The 24,695-nt window shown below is 49.8% G+C and overlaps 1 protein-coding gene across 1 annotated transcript in view; it reads left to right on the top strand.

Moving 5' to 3' along the window:
- EXOC6B (exocyst complex component 6B) overlaps positions 1 to 24,695 on the top strand; it is a 235,023-nt gene that overhangs the window by 20,242 nt on the left and 190,086 nt on the right. Inside the window, 1 exon segment of the mRNA XM_066185120.1 lies at positions 18,324 to 18,489. Within this exon segment, the coding sequence (XP_066041217.1) occupies positions 18,324 to 18,489 (166 nt within the window).

Below are 24,695 nucleotides of genomic sequence, written 5' to 3' on the forward strand. Positions count from 1 at the left end.
GGAGCTGAGGCTGGAGCAGGGGGTGAGGACAGAGGGATATCCAACGTGGAGACAGCGATTTCCTGGTGGAATTGTCACGGAATCATGGAATGGTTTGGGATGGAAGGGACCTTAAATCCCAACAATCCCACCCCATCCATGGGCAGGGACAATTCCACCATCCCAGGTGGATCGATCCTGGCCTTGGACATTCCCAGGGATCCGGGGGCAGCCCCAGCAAATCTGGGAAGAGCGTCCTTATCCCTAAATCCTTCAAGTTTCTTTTTTTCCTTCTCAAACCTAAACTTAAAAGCAGGAATTCTTCATCCACCCAGAGCCAACAGCGACAAGAGGTGTTTTCTCCCTTTGGAGGTGAATTCCATGGGTTTGAATCCCGTTTTCCTGGCTTTCCTCACCTCTCCAAGCTCCCATCTGAACGTTAATTCCAGCTGTGGTTCCTCCTAAATCAAATTCCGTGGAATCACGGTAAATGGAGAGATGCGTAAAAGATTATCGGAGTTCACAGGATCATGGAATGGTTTGGGTGGGAAAGGACCTTAAATCCCAACAATTCCAAGCCCATCCATGGGCAGGGACACCTCCACATTTAGGAGCCACATCCACATTTATTTATTTCTGCTTCCCACCAACCGCCTGGGAATCCTGGAGCAATGAACAGCCCGGCCTGGCCACAAACCCAGGCCAAAATTCCACGGGAATAATTACAAGGCAGGTCGGGGTGTCTTCAAACACAGCCTGGGGCAGGAAATGCCGGCAGAGGATCCAGCGGTGCCAAGAATCCAAGGAAAAAGGATTTCCTCGTCGGTTTGAAGCGCCGAGAGCGTCCAAAGAGGATCTGAGCTCCGGTTTGTTGATGTCGTTTTCAGCCCCGGCAGCCTCGCCGTTGGAAATCCGGCATTAAAAACCCCTCCGGAAAATTCCCAAATCCAACGGGAGCAGCCCAACCGCAGGGAATCCCCAAAGCCTCTGCAAAGAGCAGCAGCAAACCCCCCCAATCAATTAATTAACGGATTAATTATCCCCGAGGGAGCCCGGGCTGATGAGCGCTGCCCCACGGGTGGAGGCTGCGCTCACACGGGGACGGGGAATGCGGGCGGAGGACGGACTGAGGGACAAAGAGTTAAAAATGGTTAATAGCATTCCTTTGTAATGATAAATTAAAACTGAACCCGATAACAAATTAAAAAGAAACCATTCCTGAAATTGATACATTTTTTTCCGTGTCAAATTTAGAAATGAATAATAAATTCGATGTTTCAGTTAGAACTCCGTGGTGCTCAGGGTAGTTCAGGGCGGTTTCAGAGGCCGGGCTGGGCCCGGGCTGGCTGGAGGGTTCAGGGCAGGAATTGATCCCGGAGCTCCCTCCCAGCTGGAAAGAAACAGGGAATGCCCCCCAGTATCCAGGGGCAGGGAATGCTGGCGTTAAACACGGAGCTGTTCACGGGAATTCAGTCGTGGATTAACCCCGGGCCGGATCCATGGAATGGTTTGGGATGGAATTAAACCCCAGCCAGAGTCACCCCAGCCGTGGGCAGGGACAATTCCAGTGTCCCAGGGGGATCCAGCCTGGCCTTGGGCATTCCCAGGGATTCTTTGGGAATTGCAGCCCAAGATCCCAGCCCAATGTCCCCTTTCCCAGTGGGAAGCCATTCCCTGTGTCCTGTCCCTCCAGGCCTTGGCCCCAGCCCCTCTCCAGCTCTCCTGGAGCCCCTTTGGGGACTCTGAGCATTCCCGGGAGTTTTCCCTTCTCCAGGGGAACGTTCCCGGCTCTCCCAGCCTAATTCCATCAAATCCACGTTTTCCTGTCACAGACTTTGGCCGTGGGTCTCCTTTCTTTAGTGTTTAAATTTTGCTTTCCCCGAGTTCCGAGTCCAGACTGGAAAATTTTGTATTTCCTCTGGTGCCATCCAGTGGGAAAATCCGGGATGAGCAGAGGGAAAAATTGGGAAATTAAAATCGGGAAGTCAAAGGGAGTTTCCTGGAGGATTCCTTGGGATGTTCCTGGTGTGGGAATATTGGGAATTAAACTGTAAAGTGGGATCCCATCAATCTCCTTTTTCCATCTCCTTCCCGGCCTGATTAAACCCAGGCACTGATTTATTCCAGTGATTTTAGTGTCTTGGCTTCCAATTAATTAATTGCCATAGCTTGCAATTAATTGACATGGCTTGCAATGAATTGAGGCGTTTCACAATTAATTTCTGTGATTCACAATTAATTTCTGTGGTTTCCAATTAATTTCTGTGGTTTACAATTATCGGACGTGATTTACAATTAATTTCTGTGATTTTTCGATTATTTGATGTGGTTTCCAATTAATTTCTGTGATTTACAGTTATCGGAGGTGATTTACAATTAATAGCCGTGGTTTACAGTTAATTTCTGTGATTTACAATTATTTGACATGGTTTAAAATTAATTCCTGGGATTTACAATCATTAGACTTTAAGTATTAATTTCTGCGATTCACAATTATTTGATGTGATTTACAATTAATTTCTGTGATTTGCAATTAATTTCTGTGATTTACAATCATTTGACATTTACAATTAATTTCTGTGATTTACCATTAATTGCTGTGGTTTACAGTTAATTTCTGTGATTAACAATTATTTGATGTGGTTTACAATTATTAGATGAGGTTTACAATAATTGCTATGATTTACCATTAATTGCTGTGGTTTACAATTAATTTCTGTGATTTTCAGTTTTTTGACGTGGTTTACAATCAGTTTCTGTGATTTACAGTTATCTGACGTGATTTACAAGGAATTTCTGTGATTCTCGATTATTAGATGTGGTTTAATTAATGAATTATTTTAGTTAATTCAGTCCTGGCTGCAGCTTTGCAGAGGGAGCGGCGGCTGCAGGTTGATCCCGGTTGTTCCTCGGACATTCCCAAATCCTGCAGAAAACATCCCAAATTCTGCCCCTCCTTTCTCCCTTTTCTAATATTTTTATTAGAAATAAAAATTTTAAATTATAAATTAATAACAAAATATATCATTATAATTATATATGTTATAACCAATAACAAACAATTCATGATAAATTTCATTTAATTATATATAAAATACAATTTTAATAATTAATAAAAACTCATTATAAGAATTAATTTACTTATTATAAAATTTATTATTATTTATATGTTACATCATTGTCTATTATAAAAATTAATTTAATTCATTATAAAAGTTAATATTATTAATATAACATTAATATAAAATATAACATGGGAACCTTTAATTATAAAGGAAATTTTTAATCATAAATCAATATGAACTATTCATTATAAATTATATTTAATTATAAATTAATAGAATATATAACGTGGGAACCTTTAATTGTAAATGAAATTTTAAATGATCAATCGATATAAACTATTCATTATAAATTATATTTAATTATAAATTTATAGAAAATATAACGTGGGAACCTTTAATTAGAAATGAAATTTTAAATGATCAATCAATATGAGCTATCCATTACAAATGATATTTAAATAGAAATTAAATTAAATATAAATTAAGTATAATTTACTAGAAAATACAACACAGAAACTTTTAATTATATATTAATTTTTAATGATAAATCTATATGAACTATCCATTTTAGCTTATATTTAACTATAAATTAATAGAGAGTATAACACAGAAACCTTTAACTATAAATGAAATTTTTAATGCTCAATCAGCATTGCCCATAAAGATTAATTATTTTCCCGATTTTCCTTGGGTTTGGGTGATTTTCCTCCCCCAAAACTCTCGGGTAAAATCAGAAATTTTCCAATTCTTTGCCACTACACGGTAAAAAAAAAACCGACCTCAATTTCCCTGAAAGGAACGTGGTGGTTTATTGGGAATGGAGAAATGAGGGGAGGAGGAGGAGGAGAGTGACTATTATGGGAATTCCCCAGGCCGCTCATTCCTGAAAATCAGGGAGAGAAAAGGAGAAAAATCCTTGAATTCGGGGGATTTTAGTTCTTCCAGTGCAGTCGGGTCTTGCCGAGGGCGTTTCCCCCTTTTCCCTGGGCAGGTGGCAGCTGGAAAAAGGGAATTTTTTCCTCACTGAGCGCTCAGGGACAGCCAGTGGAAAATGGAAATGGTTTTTCCATGGAAAAAATCAGGATTAGGAACAACCCGTCCCTGGTTTTTCCCCCGTTCTGGAGCTGCTTTTCCTGTGGTGCTGGTTGATTTGTGGGATGGCGGTGGATTCGTGGAGTCGTAGGTCGGTTTTTGGGTTGGAAAAGCCCTCGGAGATGGCGTCAAACCCTGCTGGAATGGGATCCGGGAATGTCCAAGGAGTTTTGGCCAGTGTGGGGTTTTCTGGGTGTGTTTTCTGACTGCGGTTTGCCCGCCCTGGCTTTGGGATTTCCTCTTTTCCCAGTGAAGGTGACACGGCTGCGGTGTCACAGCCTGGGCTTCCCCCGGGAAAACTCGGAGTTTCACGGAAGGTCAGGATGAGAATCCCCCAGAGCTGGGCAGGGCAGGGCGGCTGCTCCCCCTGAGATCTGTTCCCTTCCAAACCCCACAGCTGAGCCTGCTCCGCTCCCATATCCCAAACCCCACAGCTGACTCCGCTCTGTCCATCCCAGTGTGTCCTGTCCTGTCCCAAACCCCACAGCTGACTCCACTCTGTCCATCCCAGTGTGTCCTGGCCTGTCCCAAACCCCACAGCTGACCCTGTTCCAGTCCCATATCCCAAACCCCACAGCTGACTCTGCTCTGTCCATCCCAGTGTGTCCCAAATCCACATCTGACCCTGCTCTGGTGTGTCCTGTCCTGTCCCAAACCCCACATCTGTCCTGTCTCCCCTGTCCCAAAGCCCACGTCTGTCCATGTGTCCTGTCCCAAACCCCACATCGGTCTGTGTCCTGTCCCTGTCCCAAACCCCACATCTGACCTTGTTCTGGTATGTCCTGTCCCCCTGCAGTATCCCAAGCCCTACATCTGTCCGTGTGTCCTGTCCCAAACCTCACATCTGTCCGTGTGTCCTGTGTCCTGTCCCAAACCTCACATCTGTCCGTGTGTCCTGTGTCCTGTCCCAAACCTCACATCTGTCCTGTGTCCTGTCCCTGTCCCAAACCTCACATCTGTCCGCGTGTCCTGTCCCAAACCCCACATCTGTCCGCGTGTCCTGTCCCAAACCTCACATCTGTCCTGTGTCCTGTCCCTGTCCCAAACCTCGCATCTGTCCACGTGTCCTGTCCCAAACCTCACATCTGTCCGTGTGTCCTGTCCCTGTCCCAAACCTCACATCTGTCCTGTGTCCTGTCCCAAAGCCCACATCTGTCCTGTGTCCTGTCCCAAAGCCCACATCTGTCCGCGTGTCCTCTGTCCTGTCCCAAAGCCCACATCTGTCCATGTCCTGTCCCTATCCCAAAGCCCACATCTGTCCGTGTCCTGTCCCCTGTCCTGTCCCCCTTTGTGCTGCTCCATCCCCACCCTCCCATTCCCGTGCCTTCGTGCCCAACCCTGATTTCACCGATTTCCAAAAAAATTCTCCACGTGGACCCAGAGAATTCCAGAATTCCAAACCTTGAGCCACGTGTGACCAGGGGCTGTGGTAGATTCCTGTTTGGATTTGTGGATTTCTCTTTTGGATTTGTGGATTTCTCTTTGGGATTTGTGGATTTCTCTTTGGGATTTGTGGATTTCTCTTTGGGATTTGTGGATTTCTCTTTTGGATTTGTGAGTTTCTCTTTTGGATTTGTGAGTTTCTTTTTTGGATTTGTGAATTCCTTCTTTTGGATTTGTGGGTTTCTTTTTGAATTTGTGAATTTCTATTTTGGATTTGTGGATTTCTTTTTTTTTTGGATTTGTGGATTCCTGTTTGGATTCTGCTTGTGGCCACCTCTCCCCATCCTTGGGGTGTCCTGGAGCTGCTTTTTCCAGGGAAATTCCAGTGTGGGAATGCTTTTCATGGGAATAATGACAAATAGTCAGGGTTGGTGATTTTATATCTTCCAGAAGGGGCTAAAAAATTGTTTTTTCTGTGTCCTGGAGCTTTTTTTTTCCAGGGAAATTCCAGTGTGGGAATGCTTTTCATGAGAACAACGACAAATAGTCAGGGTTGGAGATTTTACATCTTCCAAAAAGGGCCAAAAAATCGGTTTTTCTGTGTCCTGGAGCTGCTTTTCCCCTGGAATTTGGGGTTGTTCCCTCCTGTGACAGTGCTGGCTTCTCTTTCCCTCTGCCAGGATCGGGATAAATACGCGGGAAACGTGTTCCGACTTGAAAGTTTATCATTTCTTATCTATTTTGTGAGCTCTAATTAGCAAGGTAAAGAAATGAGGTGAAATGGAGCACCTCTGACTCTTTCCAAGGTTATTTAGGCGCTAATTACCCCATAACGAGGTGACACCTGGATTATTTCTGTTTCTGACCCAATAACGGCCACCCAAGGCCCCCAGTGAGGATCTTTTTCACCCAGTTACAGAAAACCACCCAAACCCACGGAGAAGAAGGAAAAAGGTGAAGAGCAATAACTGGGTTTGCTGTGGCTGAGGAGAGAAACGGGGTCAGAACATTCCCGTTGGATTAAACCAAGGACGCCCCAAGGTTTTTCAGGAGCCTCGCTCTCCTGTGGGCCAGCCCAGGCTGGATGGGGCTGTGCAAGGAGCCCCGTGGGGATTGGGGTGGGCTTTGGGGTCACCCCAAATCCCGACCAGCCCCTGATCATCCAGGGCCAGGCTGTTCCCGGGGCTGCCAGGGAGGAATTCCTGCGTGAGGAGCGCGGATCCAGCTGCTGGATCCCCACACAGTGGGTTGGCAGCCAGGAGCTGCCCTGGGCCGTCCCATCAGCTCCTGCCCCGAGGGAGACCTCGGCTTGACCTTCATCCCCAGCCTGGAGCTTCCCCAGGGAAGGAGCTGGAAGCTGCTGAGACAGGCAGGGAGGCTGCTCCTTCCTCCTCAGATCCATGGAGGGGCAAATGTTCAAATCCATGGAGGGGCAAATGTTCAAATCCATGGACGAGCAAATGTTCAAATCCATGGAGGGGCAAATGTTCAAATCCATGGAGGGGCAAATGTTCAAATCCATGGAGGGGCAAATGTTCAAATCCATGGAGGGGCAAATGTTCAAATCCATGGACGAGCAAATGTTCAAATCCCTGGACGAGGAAATCTTCAAATCCATGGACGAGGAAATCTTCAAATCCCTGGATGAGCAGGATAAACTTCAAATCCCTGGACGAAGAAATCTTCAAATCCGTGGATGAGCAAATCTTAAAATCCATGAATGAGGAAATTTTCAAATCCCTGGACGAGGAAATCTTCAAATCCATGGATGAGCAAATATTCAAATCCCTGGATGAGCAAATCTTAAAATCCCCGGACGAGGAAATCTTAAAATCCATGGGTGAGCAAATCTGCAAATCCAGGGATGAGCAAAATTTCAAATCCCTGGATGAGCAAATGTTCAAATCCCTGGATGAGCAAATGTTCAAATCCATGGATGAACAAATGTTCAAATCCATGGATGAGCACATCTTCCAATCCCTGGATGCTGCAGGCTGGTGGCGCTGGAAGTTCTCCATCGGCCCACGTCCCCTGGGATGAGTTTTGTTCAACGTCGGGCACGTCCCGAGGATTTGCTGTGCCTCTGCTGGAGGCCGCGACAACGTTTCTTCCCAGCAGAGAGGACGGGGGCCAGAACCTCGAGCCAAGAATGCTCCGAAAAAAGAAAAAAAAGAATTAAAATCCAAATCAGCTCGTCGGGACAATGGAAAAGACAACAGAAGGAGCTTTGGTGGCGGGGAAGGAGCTTTCGTTGGGCAATGACGCGGCGAGAATGGACAGTAGAATCGTTCCATGGTGGAATAATCTGCTTGGAGAGCTGGGGAAGGCCGTCAGGGGAAGGATGGAGGCTTCCTTGGATCCAGAGCTGCTGGACAGAGTCCAGAGGAGGCCCCGGAGCTCTGGGAATCTTCACCTGGAGGGGGAAGCAGGGACTGGAACTGGAATTGTCTTCCCTGGGAGTGACCAAAGGTCACCAAGGGGCAGGGTTTGCTGTCAGCACGGTGGTGGGTTTTGGGATGGGCTGGAGGATCTCAGGGGGCTTTTCCAGCCTTGGTCATTCCGTGTTTTTAGAGCTGAGGAGACTTTCCCTGTGGTTTTGATCTCCCCGTGTTCTCCTCAGCCTCTCAGCACGGTGGTGTTGGGTTTTGGGGTGAGCTGGAGGATCTCAGGGGGCTTTTCCAGCCTTGGTCATTCCGTGTTTGTAGAGCAGAGGAGACTTCTCCCGTGGTTTTGTTCTCCCCACGTTCTCCTCAGCTTTTCCCCATCAAATCCAAACCCAGCTCCTTTGGTTTCTCCTGGCTCAGAAAACGAGGAGCTGTGGCTAGGACGGAGTTTGGGATCTCTCCTTGGCATCCTTGGGCTTCCTGATCCTTCTCCTGCCCTTCCCTCGGACCTCTGCTGACCTTCATCCTCCTTGGAATCACTCCCAGCTTCCCAATCCTCGACATCCCTCAGCTTTGGTGGCACTGTCGTCACCCCCAGGAGCTTCTGGCTCCGGATTTCCCAATTTCCTCCCGAAACCTCTGAGGAAGACCAGGCCCAGCACAAACCCAGGAGGAAGACCTGTTGAAAAGCTCCTCCTGGTTGAGGCCAGACAAAATCCCAGGGGGTTTGGGGGTGGGTTTGGAGGAGAATCTGGATGTGGTTTGTGGGAATTGAATCCACAAAAATCCTGGAGTTTGTTGGGGTGGGTTTGGAGGAGAATCTGGATGTGGTTTGTGGGAATTGAAGCCCAAAAAGTCCTAGAGGTTTTTGAGGAGAATCTGGATGTGGTTTGTGGGAATTGACACCAGAAAAGTCCTGGAGGTTTTTGGGGTGGTTTTTGAGGAGAATCTGGATGTGGTTTGTGGGAATTGACACCAGAAAAGTCCTGGAGGTTTTTGGGGTGGTTTTTGAGGAGAATCTGGATGTGGTTTGTGGGAAGTGAATCCACGAAAATCCTGGAGGTTTTTGGGGTGACTTTTGAGGAGAATCTGGATGTGGTTTGTGGGACTTTTCCATGCTGTGGGAACGCCCACCTGGGTTGGTGTTATTCCTGCCTGGAATCCAGGTGTTCCCAGCTGGGGAAATCGGGATTTTCCTGCCAAAAAATCTCCTTTAGTGGTGCCCGACAGCGACTGCTGGGTTTTCTGCCTGGCCATAACGGGACATCCCTGGGATTTTGTGGGATTTTGTGGGATTTGGTGGGATTTTACAGTGATGGGAACGACTTCTGCTGGAACTTGGAAATGTCTGTGGCTGTGAGTGGGACAAATCCGTGTGGGAATGCTTTTCATGGGAATAACGACAAATCGTTCAGGGTTGGAGATTTTACATCTTCCAAAAAGGACCAAAAATTTGGGGTTTTTTCGGTGTTTTTGGTGTAAGGGTGGACCTGTGTGGGGGACAGGACACAGCAGAGCCGGCCTAGGTTTTGTGTTTGAATTCTCAGCCTAAATTCTGGGCTTAAGTTGCGGGCTTTAATTTAGTTCTGGGCTTAAATTTGGGGTTTAAATTTTGAGCTTAAATTTTGGCCTTCCATTCTGGGTCTTAATTCCATTCTGGGCTTACATTTGGGGCTTAAGTCTGGGATTTAAATTTCGTGCCTGAATTTTGGGCTTTAGTTCTGGGTTTCCATTCAGTTTTGGGGTTTAAATTTGGTTTAAATTTTGAGCTAAAATTTTGGGCTTGATTTTTTGGGCTTTAGTTCTGGGCTTTAATTCAGCTCGGGGTTTAAATTTGGGGTTTAAATTTTGAGTTTAAGCTTTGCGCTTAAATTTTGAGTTTAAGTTTTGGGGTTTAGTTCAGTTCTGGGCTTAAATTTTGGGCTTCAGTTCTGGGCCTTGATTCAGTTCCGGGCTTAAATCTGGGGTTTAAATTTTGAGCTTAAATTTCGAGTTAAATTCTGAGCTTGATTTTGGGCTTTAGTTCAGTTCTGGGCTTAAATTTTTGAGTTTAAATTTGTGGTTTAAATTTTGAGCCTAAATCTCGTGTTAAATTCTGAGCTTGATTTTGGGCTTTAATTTAGTTCTGGACTTAAATTTGGGGTTTAAATTTCAGGGCTTAAATTTTGATTTTATGATTTTTTTGGAGCTTCAGTTCTGGAACTTAAATTCGGGGGTTTTAATTTTGAGTTTTCAGTTTGGAGCTTAGATTTGAAGTTTTGGTCTTAGATTTTGGGTTTAATTTCAGGTTTGAATTTTGGGCTTCGATCCTGGGCTTAAATCAGTTCTGTTTAACTGGCAGAGTGAAAACGAAAAGTGAGTTCTCCACTCGCTTTCCCCCCTCTCGGGTAACCCGAGGTGGAACCACCTCAGTGGGGAAATCTTTGGAGTCCTAATTGGGATAAACTTTAAAATCCTGAGGTTTAAACTCCTGCCAGTTCCATCCTAACCAGGCATTAATCTTAAAAAACATCCTTTGCCCTTTTTATTTTTGTTCCCGTGGAGCTGTTGCACCACTCTTTTTAATTTTTATTTTTCTTGAAGTCCTTCTTTTTTTTTTTTTTAATTTTTTTTTTTTTCTCGGCAGTTAATTTGTTTATTACAAAAGTTAGACTAAGATTAAACAAGCTGCTAATGCTTTTATGTCGCTTAATGAGAAGAAAATGTTTCGGAGGGATTCGAAACCACTACAGAAGTTTTAAAAGGGGAAAAAAAAAAAACAACAAAAAAAAAAAAGAAAGAAAATTGAAGTCCTCAGCGGAGTCAGGAATTTGTTCCTCTATTAATTGGAAACAAAAGCCACTCGTGTTTCTCTGTCCCCAGCTTGTCCTCTCTGCATTGTCCCGGAGCTCTTTCATTCCGTCCCATCCCATCCCTGCAGATTTTCCCCTGCTCCGCATTCCCAGCTGGATTTGTTCAGGTTGGGGTTGGGTCAGCCCTGCTGGAGCCGCCCTGCTCTGACTGAGGGGGTCAGGGGGTGGACTGGGACCTCAAAACCCTCCCAGTGTCACCCCTGGACGTCTCCCACCAGCCCGGGGTGCTCCGAGCTGCCCTTGGACACTCCAGGAGTGGGGAGACGTCGTTTGGAGCAGCCTGGGGTGGTGGGAGGTGTCCCTGCCGTGGTGGTGCCTTGGGGACAGAGACTGGGCAGAGCCGGAGAATGAAGCAGAGATTTATTGAAAGGACTTTAGGACACACCTTGGGCAGGACAAGAGCCTGGCCAGGGCTGCACCCAAGGTGGAACCAAAATGGACCCAAAATGGTCACAGAATGGACCCAAAATGGTCACAGAATGGTCACAAAATGGACAAAAAATGGTCACAAAATGGACCCAAAATGGACAAAAAATGGCCACAGAATGGGCACAAAATGGACACGGAATAGACCCAAAATGGTCACAGAATGGGCCCCTGGTCAGGAGGTCTCACACTTTGATAAGTTTTGGTCCATTTGCACGTTGGGGTTGCATTGTCCAGTCCCAGCTCCAGGCTGTGAGGTCCCATCCTTCTTGTCCCTCCCTCCAGCCCACCCTTGTTTGTGCTGTTGGGGCTGAGAGTTGTCCTTGGTGTGCAGCAGGAGAAGGATTTGTTTTGTGTCCCTGCTGTGTGCGGAGCGGAGTGACGCTGACTGTGAGCTCGGAGCTGCCCCCCTGGGCACCACAGAGTCTGAAATACATGGGAGATAAAACCTGAGGCATCAGTGGCACTGGAGGGGCTTTAAGGTCCCTTCCCACCCAGACCACTCTGGGATTGTCCCCTCCTGCCTCTGGCCGTGGCTGAAGGAGATCCCCACCTGAGCTCGGTGTCCCTTTGGGTTTTCTCTGGGCCGTACGCCCAGATCTCCCCTCTTTGCCCCCAAATCTCTCCTCTTCCTCCCCAAATCTCCCCTCTTTGCCCAGTTTCGGCTGCTGTGGGTGGAGGAGCGGCCGAGAAGAAGTGGGAGATGTTCCCCACCCGCACCTGGTGGGGCAGGATGGAGGTGGGAGATGTTCCCCACCCACCCCCTCACCTGCTGCCACCTGGGAAAGGACAAAAGCACCTGAAGATCCGTGGGGGGAGAGGTTGGAATGTCCAGCTGGAGCAGAGGAGACCCCTGGGATGTGGTGGGATCAGAGGGGCAGCTCCGCCTCTGGGACAGGGACAGGCCCAGGGCAGGGCTGGAGCTGTTCCAGGGCAGGTTCAGGATTTCAGGGAAAGGCTCCTCATCCAGAGGGTGCTGGCCCTGCCCAGGGAATGGGCACGTTCCCAACTCTGCCCGAGCTCCAGGAGACTTTGGATACCACTCCAGGAGTGCCCAGGGTGGGATTTTGGGGGGTCTGTGCAGGGAATGGGGTTGGATCTCAGAACATTCCATGACTGTCTGACCTTTGGCTCAGGGTGGGATTTTGGGGTGTCTGTGCAGTGTCAGGGATGTGATCCATGATCCCTGTGGATCTCAGGTTATCCCACGACTTTGTCCCCTGGCACAGGGTGGGATTTTGGGATGTCTGTGCGAGGCCCGGGGTTGGATCTCACATTCTTCCACGACTTCCTGACCCCTGGCACGGCCGGATCTCTGCCTGCTTCGCCCCATTTCCGCCCCAGCTTTGCTTTATCCCCTTTATTTCGGCGGATAAACTTTGCAGGAACTCCAAGCTGCACGTGGCAGCTCCTGATCCATTTGTGACTTTCCTGGAAAGATTTTTTTTTTTTTTCCAGTTTGACCTTTTAAAGAAAAAAAAAAACCCAAAAAAAAACCCCTCAACCAAACCAGCCCAAAAAACGAAGCAGATTTTTAACGGATGCTGAAATTGTGAAACTTAACAACCCCAATCCAAGGAATTTCAAAGCCCTTTTTCCATAGTTTTGTTTAGTTGAGCGCACTTAAAAAAAACCCTGGAGCAGGAGGAGATGTGTCAGTGAGCCGAGCGGCCGGGAAGAATTACAGCCTGCTCCGGCTTTACCAGATAAGTGCATGTGGCACAGCCCCTCTCCCTCAGACTTTTTCAATCAAAAACCTTTTTGTGGAGCGGCTTTTCTGACCGGCAAAATTTTTTTTAATGGTCAAAAAAAAAAAAAAAAAAAGGATTCAACCCCCCCCCCCCCAAGGAAAGCAGCCTCCAGGATGGTTTTGTGCAGCTCTGTCCCCCCAGCCTGTCCTTAAAAAAACCGACAGAAAAAAAAAACCGGCCCCGAAATGAGTTTAATCCTTGTTTGTTCTTGTTTCTCGCCCTCCGCGCTGCAGCTTTGCCTGGTGCTGGCGGGATTAACTCACGGCCGGGAGCGCAAATTGCGGATAATTCTCTTCTTTAGAGCGGCTTTTGTGCGTCTCCTGAATTCCTGGTCCTTCCAGGAGAGCTCCAGGCTGCGTTCGGAGCAGCGGAGGTGTTCCAGAGGGAGGTGGAAATGCAGAGCGAGGCAAGGGGGGGATCCCAAAAGTTTGGAGGCGGGAGAAGGGAATGTCCCAAGGGTGGGAAATCTGGGAATATTTGACAGAGGTGCACCAGTGAGCGGGGCTGGAGAGCCCTGGCAGTGCCAGGGGGGTGACACTGCTCCTGTGGCTCCAGATCCCGGGATTTGGGATCTCCAGGAGGATTTTCCAACACTGATGGCGCCCGAGGAAGTGCCAGAGGCAGGGGGAAGGTGGGATTTTGGGATTCTGGTGGGATTTGGGGGCGTTGAAGGGGGGAGAGGTTTGTTCTTTGCACCGTCGAGCTGAGCGTTGAATGTTGGTTATTTGGGGGTGAGGGTCACCAGGGGTCACCGGGTTCTCCTGCGGGAGAAGGTTCCAGAGGCAGAACCATCCCAGAGTTCTGGAATGTCCATCCTGCAGCTTTGGAATGTCCGTGGAATGTCCATCCTGCTGATCTGGATTGTCCATGAAATGTCCATCCTGCAGCGTTGGATTCTCCATGGAATTTCCATCCTGCAGCTTTGGATTGTCCATGGATTGTCCATCCTGCAGCTTTGGATTGTCCATGGATTGCCCATCCTGCAGCTTTGGATTGTCCATGGATTGTCCATCCTGCAGCTTTGGAATCTTGGATCTGGGGCTGGCCTGGCTGTTCCCTGTGCTCTCATTTTGGAGGGAGATAGAAAAAGGGTCCCAGGGGATCAGGAGAGCTCAGAAGGGAAGGTCCAGGACGGGTTTATCCTGGAAAAGGATCCTGGAGGGATCCTGGAAAGGCCAGGGCTGGATTTTCCTGGAGAAGAGATCCTAGGAGAGCTCAGAAGGGAAGGTTCAGAACTGGATTTTTCCTGGAAAAGAGATCCTGGAGGGTCAGGAGAGCTCAGAAAGGAAGGTCCAGGATTGGATTTTTCCGGAAAAGAGATCTTGGAAGATCAGGAGAGCTCAGAATGGAAGAGCCAGGATGGGATTTTCCTGGAAAAGGGATCCTGGAGGATCAAGAGAGCTCAGAAAGGAAGGTCCAGGATTGGATTTTTCTGGAAAGTGGATCCTGAGGGATCAGGAGAGCTCAGAAGGGAAAGTCCAGGAGTTGTTCATCCTGGAAAAGGATCCTGGAGGGATCCTGGACAGGCCAGGGCTGGATTTTCCTGGGAAAAGGACCCTGGAGGATCCGGAGAGTTCAGAAAGGAAGGTCCAGGGTTGGATTTTCCTGGGAAAAGGACCCTGGAGGATCCGGAGAGCTCCGAAGGGAAGCGCTTCCCATCACCTGCTGCTGTTTCCTTCCTGTCCGACGCCAAACCTTCTTTTTTTTCCACGCTAAAATTCGGCCTAAAAAGTGACAAAATAAAATAATTCCTAATGACCAGAGGGGTTTCAGTCATCGGACGTTTATTTCTCCCCTTTGCCGCCTCCGAACGGGAATTTTTTCCTGGACATTTTCAATAATTTCGAGGTGGTTTTATTTTCCCCCCCTCTATGGTCAGATTAAATCCCAAATTTCCCTTTGAACACGGAGTCTTCCCTGCCGTGGGGATTTTATTGTTTCCGTTTCTCCCTGAACGCGGGCACGGCGTATCCGCCTTCGTTTTTTGACTGGAATTCTCCTCCGGGAGCCGAGAACCCTTTGGAGTCACCGGGTGGGGGGGACCCTGCTAAGAGGCCGTGCTGCACTAGGTGGCACTCGGGCTCCGAATTTCGGATTTCCAGCAGCCAGAACTCCCGGAAAACTTGCAGGAAAATCCTCCAGCGCCGCTCCAGTGCTGCCTCTCCTGGAATCTGAGGATGTTGAATCCCCTTTTTTTTTTTTTTTCCCACCTTTAGACCAACCAGGAGAAGGGAATATCCTCCCCGTCACCTGTTCCGGGGGTCTGGGTTCTTTTACGCCGAATTCAAAGAGGTTTTAAAATCCTGGCGGCGTCGTTTTGCCACGGAGAATGTTTGATTGAGGCTGCAGGACTGGAAAGAACAAGAATTAAATCGATTTTTTTCTGCAGCTTTTTACCTCTCTCTTGGTATTTAGTTTTTTTTACTTTCCTGTTTGAGGGCTGCGTGGGTTGAAGGAAAGGGATTTTCCAAAGGGAAAGATCCCACTGCAGGAGAAAGGAATTCCCGTGTCCTCTTGGAGTTCTGGTTCCTTCTGGAGTGTTGCTTCTCATTGCTGGGATTAATAATTGTTAAATATTTTATTGGGATTAATAATTATTAAATATTTTATTCTTACGGCTTGGTCAGCTCTGTCATTCCCATCTTTTCCCTCTGCTCATTCCCATCTTTTCTCTGTGCTCATTCCCATCTTTTCTCTCTGGTCATTCCCATCTTTTCTCTGTGCTCATTCCCATCTTTTCTCTCTGGTCATTCCCATCTTTTCCCTCTGCTCATTCCCATCTTCTCTCTCTGGTCATTCCCATCTTTTCCCTCTGGTCATTCCCATCTTTTCCCTCTGCTCATTCCCATCTTTTCCCTCTGGTCATTCCCATCTTCTCTCTGCTCATTCCCATCTTTTCCCTCTGGTCGTTCCCATCTTTTCTCTCTGCTCATTCCCATCTTCTCTCTGCTCATTCCCATCTTTTCCCTCTGGTCATTCCCATCTTTTCCCTCTGGTCATTCCCATCTTTTCTCTGTGGTCATTCCCGTCTTTTCCCTCTGCTCATTCCCATCTTTTCCCTCTGCTCATTCCCATCTTCTCTCTCTGGTCATTCCCATCTTTTCTCTGTGCTCATTCCCATCTTTTCTCTCCGAAGGCTGCCTGGAATCCTCTCCATCCCTAGTTTTATAACCCTGATATCTGACACAAGCTCGGATCCATAAACCTCACTCCAAACTTCACTCCTGGACTGGGAGGGAATTCAGGTTTAGGAGCCAAAACTTCCCAAAGGCCAAGAGTGGAATTGCCACAATCCATTGAAAATATCCACTTTTTTTTTTTTTTCTGTAAAAAATCAGGAAAACAACCCCGGAATTCCCAGGGTGTGACCTGCTCCCTCTGCTTTCTAGGGAAACATCTGAGGGATAAAAATTTGGGTTTGATTTCCATCCTTGTATTTAGTTTTAAGCTGAAGGAGGGCAGGGATGGATGGGGATTTTGGGCGGGAATTCCTGGCTGGAAGGGTGGGCAGGGGCTGGGCTGGAATTCCCAGATTCCCTGGGGCTGCCCCTGGATCCCTGGGAATTCCCAAGGCCAGGTTGGATCCACCTGGGACGGTGGGAATTGTCCCTGCCCATGGATTGGGATTTAAGATCTAAGGATTTCAGACCCTTTAAAGGATTTCAGATCCTTTCAACCCAAACAATCCCGGAATTCCAAGATTTACCATTCCTTTGCTTCAGGTGTTCTGAGCTCTCAGGGGACACCAAAACGGGCGGAAAAAGGGAAAAAGTTTGGAATAGAAACATTCCAGGTCCTCTTGGGCTGTTCTGGTCTCTCAGGGGACACAAAATGGTGGAAAAAGGAGACGAAGTCTTGGACTAGAAATGTTTTTCAGCCCAATTTGGTTCCTGGTTTAGGACCAGTCTCTTTGTCCCAGGAGGACGTTTTTGGGGTCGGAATTTGGCCATTCCTGGTGAATCCTGGGCTCAGATTTTGGCCATTCCCGGTGAACTTTGGCCGTTCCTGGTGAATCCTGGCCGTTCCTGGTGAATTTTGGCCATTCCCGGTGAATTTTGTGCTCAGGTTTTGTCTGTTCCTGGTGAATTTTGGCCATTCCTGGTGAATTTTGGCCATTCCTGGTGAATTTTGTGCTCAGATTTTGGCCATTTCTGGTGAATCCTGGGCTCAGGTTTTGGCCGTTCCTGGTGAATCCTGGCCATTCCCAGTGAATTTTGGCCGTTCCTGGTGAACTCTGGCCATTCCCGGTGAACTTTGGCCGTTCCTGGTGAATCCTGGCCATTCCCGGTGAACTTTGGCCGTTCCTGGTGAATCCTGGCCATTCCCGGTGAACTTTGGCCGTTCCTGGTGAATCCTGGCCATTCCCGGTGAACTTTGGCCGTTCCTGGTGAATCCTGGCCATTCCCGGTGAACTTTGGCTGTTCCCGGTGAATCCTGGCCATTCCCGGTGAACTTTGGCCGTTCCCGGTGAATCCTAGCCATTCCCGGTGAACTTTGGCCGTTCCTGGTGAATCCTGGCCATTCCCGGTGAACTTTGGCCGTTCCTGGTGAATCCTGACCATTCCCGGTGAACTTTGGCCGTTCCTCGTGAATCCTGGCCATTCCCGGTGAACTTTGGCCGTTCCTGGTGAATCCTGGCCATTCCCGGTGAACTTTGGCCGTTCCTGGTGAATCCTGGCCATTCCCGGTGAACTTTGGCCGTTCCTGGTGAATCCTGGCCATTCCCGGTGAACTTTGGCCGTTCCTGGTGAACTTTGTCCATTCCCGGTGAACTTTGGCCGTTCCTGGTGAATCCTGGCCATTCCCGGTGAACTTTGGCCGTTCCTGGTGAATCCTGGCCATTCCCGGTGAACTTTGGCTGTTCCTGGTGAATCCTGGCCATTCCCGGTGAACTTTGGCCGTTCCTGGTGAATCCTGGCCATTCCCGGTGAATTTTGGCCGTTCCTGGTGAATCCTGGCCATTCCCGGTGAACTTTGGCCGTTCCTGGTGAATCCTGGCCATTCCCGGTGAACTTTGGCCGTTCCTGGTGAATCCTGGCCATTCCCGGTGAACTTTGGCCGTTCCTGGTGAATCCTGGCCATTCCCGGTGAACTTTGGCCGTCCCTGGTGAATCCTGGCCATTCCCAGTGAACTTTGGCTGTTCCTGGTGAACTTTGTCCATTCCCGGTGAATTTTGGCCGTTCCTGGTGAATCCTGGCCATTCCCGGTGAACTTTGGCCGTTCCTGGTGAATCCTGGCCATTCCCGGTGAACTTTGGCTGTTCCCGGTGAACTTTGTCCATTCCCGGTGAACTTTGGCCGTTCCCGGTGAATCCTGGCCATTCCCGGTGAACTTTGGCCGTTCCCGGCGGATCGGCGGCGGGGCGCTGACGTGGCGTGTCCCTCCTGCAGGTCGGTGTACGACGGCGAGGAGCACGGGCGCTTCATGGAGAAGCTGGAGGCGCGGATCCGCAACCACGACCGCGAGATCGAGAAGATGTGCAACTTCCACTACCAGGGCTTCGTGGATTCCATCACCGAGCTCCTCAAGGTCCGGGGCGAAGCCCAGAAGCTCAAGGTGAGGGAAGATCCTGCCCTGACGCCGCTTTTTTTTTTAGGTGCCTCCGCCTCAGGGATCTCTCCGGAGCCACGTCGACCTTTCTTTTTCTCCTTTACATTTTATTTCCATTTCAAATATAAATATTTATTTTAATCCTTCCCGGAGCGATGGGGTTAGTCACCGAAAATTTAACGACTCCTTGGCCGACCTTGGCCCCATTTCTTGCTGCACTGAAAGCGGCAAAGGAGAACTTCAAGCCAAGGCTGTTTTCATTAGGAAAAACGCTTTTCCTCGTGGATCCCATCCCAGTCTCTTGAGCTAAAATTAGCCTCGTGGCCTTTAAAACCCTGCGGGGAGGACGAGGGGGAGGTGGGATTTCTCCAGCTCTTGGAAAAAGTCGTTGGGTAACGTGTGGAAAAAGCCATTTGCAGGGTGAGGGAAATGTGGAAGAAGGGCTGGAAGGAAACTGGAGAAGCTTCGGGAAAAGCTGCTTGGGGTTCCAGCTCGCTTCCTGTGCCTTAAAATAGAAATATTCCGGATTTGGGGAGCCACGCGAGTGTCAAAAAACCTTCCTGGTTTTCCCCCCCACTAATCCGATGGCCACTGGAAAAGCTGAAATTCTACGTCCATTCTAAATCACAAAATCCGCCAGGAAAAGCAAAGCTTGTGTGAAAAAAGGAGGAAGAACTCCAAGTCGGGGGTTCAGCTTTTATTATTTTAATTCTTGCTTTAGCTTTTGTTTATTATCATCATTCAGCTGACTGCTGCTTTGAGCACGTTCGTTTGTGGATTTAAAGCCGCCTGTGGCCTTTCCCAGCACGATTCTTCCTTCGCCCATCCCAAATTTCCATCCTAAAAAAAAGGGATTTCCTCTCAGGAGCACCTTTCCCGAGGAGAAACCATCCAGCAGGATTGGAATTACCGTGAAATAAATCCTTTTTTTTTTTTTTCCCCCCTTTTTTTTTTGATTTTTTTATTTTTTTTCTTCCCAATTTTCCCAAGCCATTGTTCCCGGCCAAGAATGGCACATTGTTTATCCGCCGGGAGCTGGTTCCCATTCCGCCACCCTTTGTTGGTGGCTCGCTGTGAAGTCCAGCCCCGTCCCCTCAGGATCTCCCTTTGCTTTCCGTGCCTGCGCGATCCAGAAAAAAACCAGCGCGTGGCCAAAACATCCCCAGAAAAATCCTCGCTGAAGGCCCGAGCGCTCTTTGTGAGGATTTTCCCCTCGGGAATCATCTGGGGATCGAGGGCTGAGAGCGCCTTTGCTTCCAGACATTCATCCTCCATTGGATCTCGGGGGTTTTGTCAGTGCGGCCGAGCTGGGAACCCGCGAGGAGCGGAGAGGGGAGATATCCCTGGCCGGTCCCTGCTCTCCGGAGCTGCTCTGGAGGATGGAAATGCAGGAATTGGGGTTGGGGAGCAGGAATTGGGGTTGGAGGAGCAGGAATTGGGGTTTGGGGAGCAGGAATTGGGGTTTGGGGAGCAGGAATTGGGGTTTGGGGAGCAGGAATTGGGGTTGGGGAGCAGGAATTGGGGTTGGAGGAGCAGGAATTGGGGTTTGGGGAGCAGGAATTGGGGTTGGGGAGCAGGAATTGGGGTTTGGGGAGCAGGAATTGGGGTTGGGGAGCAGGAATTGGGGTTGGGGAGCAGGAATTGGGGTTTGGGGAGCAGGAATTGGGATTTGGGGAGCAGGAATTGGGGTTTGGGGAGCAGGAATTGGGGTTGGAGGAGCAGGAATTGGGGTTTGGGGAGCAGGAATTGGGGTTGGGGAGCAGGAATTGGGGTTTGGGGAGCAGGAATTGGGGTTGGAGGAGCAGGAATTGGGGTTGGGGAGCAGGAATTGGGGTTTGGGGAGCAGGAATTGGAGTTTGGGGAGCAGGAATTGGGGTTTGGGGAGCAGGAATTGGGGTTGGGGAGCAGGAATTGGGGTTTGGGGAGCAGGAATTGGGATTTGGGGAGCAGGAATTGGGGTTGGGGAGCAGGAATTGGGGTTGGGGAGCAGGAATTGGTGTTTGGGGAGCAGGAATTGGGGTTTGGGGAGCAGGAATTGGGGTTTGGGGAGCAGGAATTGGGGTTTGGGGAGCAGGAATTGGGATTTGGGGAGCAGGAATTGGGGTTTGGGGAGCAGGAATTGGGGTTGGGGAGCAGGAATTGGGGTTGGGGAGCAGGAATTGGGGTTGGAGGAGCCGGAATTGGGGTTGGGGAGCAGGAATTGGGGTTGGGGAGCAGGAATTGGGGTTTGGGGAGCAAGAATTGGGGTTGGGGAGCAGGAATTGGGATTTGGGGAGCAGGAATTGGGTTTGGGGAGCAGGAATTGGGATTTGGGGAGCAGGAATTGGGGTTGGGGAGCAGGAATTGGGTTTGGGGAGCAGGAATTGGGATTTGGGGAGCAGGAATTGGGATTTGGGGAGCAGGAATTGGGGTTGGGGAGCAGGAATTGGGGTTGGAGGAGCAGGAATTGGGGTTGGGGAGCAGGAATTGGGGTTGGGGAGCAGGAATTGGGGTTGGGGAGCAGGAATTGGTGTTTGGGGAGCAGGAATTGGGGTTGGGGAGCAGGAATTGGGGTTGGAGGAGCAGGAATTGGGGTTGGGGAGCAGGAATTGGGGTTTGGGGAGCAGGAATTGGGGTTTGGGGAGCAGGAATTGGGGTTTGGGAGCAGGAATTGGGGTTGGAGGAGCAGGAATTGGGGTTGGAGGAGCAGGAATTGGGGTTGGGGAGCAGGAATTGGGGTTGGAGGAGCAGGAATTGGGGTTTGGGGAGCAGGAATTGGGGTTGGGGAGCAGGAATTGGGGTTTGGGGAGCAGGAATTGGGGTTGGGGAGCAGGAATTGGGGTTGGAGGAGCAGGAATTGGGGTTTGAGGAGCAGGAATTGGGGTTTGGGGAGCAGGAATTGGGGTTTGGGGAGCAGGAATTGGGGTTTGGGGAGCAGGAATTGGGGTTTGGGGAGCAGGAATTGGGGTTAGTGTGTCCAGGGAAGAGTAGGGAGCTGGGAAAGGGGCTGGAGAATTCCCGAGGGAGCTGGGAAAGGGGCTGAGCCTGGAGAAGAGGAGGCTCGGGGGGACCTGGTGGCCCTGCACAAGTCCCTGCCAGGAGGGGACAGCCGGGGGGGATTTGGGATCTGCTCCCGGGAACAGGGACAGGACACAGGGAACGGCCTCAGGGGATGCTCGGGGTGGATTCTGGGGGAAATTCCTGCATGGAAAGGGCTGTCCAGCATTGGAAGGAGCTGCCTGAAGCGGCAGTGGAGGGTCCCTCCCTGGAAGGGTTCAAACCCTGTGGATGCGGCACTTGGGAATGCGGTTTAGTGGGATCATGGTGCTGGCTGAGCTGAAAAGATCCCGAACAACTTTTCTGAGCTTAACAATTCCATGATCCGAAAATCTCCATCCCTTTGGAGCTCCCCAGGTCAGACAGAAGGGGATCTTTGGATTCACCTGCGTAAAATTTATCCAGGATCCATTTCTTCCACGTAAAATTGATCCAGGATCCATTTTTTCCACATAAAATTGATCCAGGATCCATTTTCCCCCATAAAATTGATCCAGGATCCATTTCTTCCCCATAAAATTGATCCAGAATCCATTTTTTCACGTAAAATTGATTCAGGATCCATTTTTTCCATGTAAAATTGATTCAGGATCCATTTTTTCCCCATAAAATTGATCCAGGATCCATTTTTTTCCACATAAAATTGATTCAGGATCCATTTTTCCCCATAAAATTGATCCAGGATCCATTTTTTCCCCCTAAAATTGATTCAGGATCCATTTTTTCCACGCAAAATTAATCCAGGATCCATTTTTTCCACATAAAATTGATTCAGAATCCATTTTTTCCACGCAAAATTGATTCAGGATCCATTTTTCCCCATAAAATTGATTCAGGATTCATTTTCCCCCATAAAATTGATCCAGGATCCATTTTTTTCCACATAAAATTGATTCAGGACCAATTTTTTTCACGTAAAATTGATCCAGGATCCATTTTTTCCCCTCTCGGGAATGATCCTGGGCAGCCAGGAAGGCTTTCGGTGCTCCCAGCAGCAGAGCCGAGCTCAGAGCTCCCTGCAGTTCCCCCAGAACTGGAACTTCCCAGGCTGGCGGGACGGAGTTATCCACGATTCCCCCTCATCATCTGCGTGCCGCCTCTCCCCGTGCTGCAGTGGCTCTGCTGGCTCCCTGCCCTGCCCAAAAACCTGCTCGCTTCCCTCCCGACGTGCGCGGGAGCCCAGCACCTCCTCCCGAAGATTATTTGATTTGTTCCCATCCCGAAAATCCCACCAGGAACAACAACAACAACGACAAAAGGAATCCGCGACGGGTGATGTAAAACCGCTCCTAAAATGAAGCCCAGGAGTTCCTTGTTCAAATCCCACAGCATTCCCAGCTCCAGGGAAAAGCGAGGCCGGAGCAGGTCCCCGCACGTTCCCGGGTTTTTTGGGAGGGCCAGGAGGTGGCGGTTGGGATTGTCCCTGGAGTCTCCAGGCCTGGATGGTTATTTGCACGCACCGGGCTGGGCTTTGCGGAGCTGGGCTTTGCTAAGCCGGGCTGGACAGCCCCAGGGGGATAACGGGGGTTTTGGGATGGCCAAAACCCCGGAGCAGGGCGGCTCGGGGAGTCCTTGGGATCATTCCAGACGGGGGATAAATGTTGGGAGAGAGGAACACCAAGAGCTGGGGAGGAATCCTGGGAATGGAGCAGGTTCTGGATCCGTCGCAGCCCTTCCCACCGGCCAGGGCCGGGAGTGAGCGCGGTGATCCTTCATCCCGGAAACTCGGCGGCTGCTCGCGGCTCTCCTGACACACACGAGGGGAAAATTCCTTCCCCGGAAGCGTTCTCCAGCCCTGGCAGGGATGGAGTGCCCATCCCTGAGGGATTTCAAGCCGTGGATGTGGCACGTGGGGACACGGGGCAGTGCTGGGAGTGGTTGGACTCCATGGGCTCAGAGGGATTTTCCAGCCTGAACTCTGGGGAGTGGAGCAGGAATAACCTCTGGCTTGTGATGGAGAGCTCCAAAAGCTGGAGAATTCAAAAAGGACTTTGCGGCCACGTGGCCTGAGATTCCTGGAGCGGGAAGGGCGGCCCCGGCTGGGATAACACGGGATGAGGTGGGATGAAAATCCGTCAGGAATGGGACAGCTGAATGGGAGAACCGTGGAATGGGTTGGGGTGGAAAAGACCTTAAATCCCACCCAGAGCCACCCCATCCACGGCCAGGGACAATTCCTGCCGTCCCAGGTGGATCCAACCTGGCCTTGGACATTCCCAGGGATCCAGGGGCGGCCCCAGCAAATGTGGGAATTCCAGCCCAGCCAGGAATTCCTTTCCCAAGATCCCGTCATTCTGGGAGCTCTTTGCTGAGCCACAGCAGGGGAGCTCCTCTGCTGGGAATCACAGGATCCCCAAATCATCATGGTTGGAAAAGATCTTCCGTTCCAACCAGCGCCAGCGCTGCCAGGGCCACCACTGTCCCCTGTCCCCAGGTGCCGCATCCATGGCTTGAAATCCCCCAGGGATGGGAATTCCAAACCTCCCTGGGCACTGCCAAGGCCTGAGCGCCCTTTCCATGGGGAAATTCCTGCTGCTGTCCACCCTGAGCCTCCCCTGGCCCAGCCTGAGGCTGTTCCCTCTTATCCTGTTATTCCCTGGGATCAGATCCCAAATCCCACCTGGCTCCAACATTCCAGGGACTTGTGCAGAGCCACCAGGTCCCCCCCTGAGCCTCCTTTTCTCCAGGCTCAGCCCCTTTCCCAGCTCCCTCAGGAATTCTCCAGCCCCTTCCCCAGCTCCCTCGGGAATTCTCCAGCCCTTTCCCAGCTCCCTTGGGAATTCTCCAGCCCTTTCCCAGCTCCCTCAGCTGCTCCCCGCTGGATTTTTGCTCCAGGATGGTTTTCCCACTTCCCAATCCCCCTTTGGATCTCCTCCTGCTCCTCCATCCCCATCCTGCTGGAGAATGGGAGAGCCCCACCTGCCCTTCCTTCCCTGGGCTGAAAATTCCTTAAAAATCCCTCGTTTCCATCGTTTTTCCGAAGCTCTCAGACGGATTTGTGAGCTCTCCCACTCCTGGAAGTGCTTTGAGGACTCTCTCCCAGCTCCTGGTGTTTTCCAAGCTCTGGGAAAGGTTCTGCTTCCAGACGGAGCAGAACTTTTGGGAAACAGGCAGGAATTAGTTCCCAGAATGGGGCAGGAGTGGCAGCAGCAGCTCCCAGTGTGGGGAGAACCTGG

Source organism: Chamaea fasciata, unplaced genomic scaffold (assembly GCF_029207755.1).
Source record: "Chamaea fasciata isolate MVZ Bird 193981 ecotype frontalis unplaced genomic scaffold, bChaFas1.0.hap1 SCAF_6, whole genome shotgun sequence".
In the NCBI taxonomy this organism is placed as follows: Eukaryota; Metazoa; Chordata; class Aves; order Passeriformes; family Sylviidae; genus Chamaea; species Chamaea fasciata.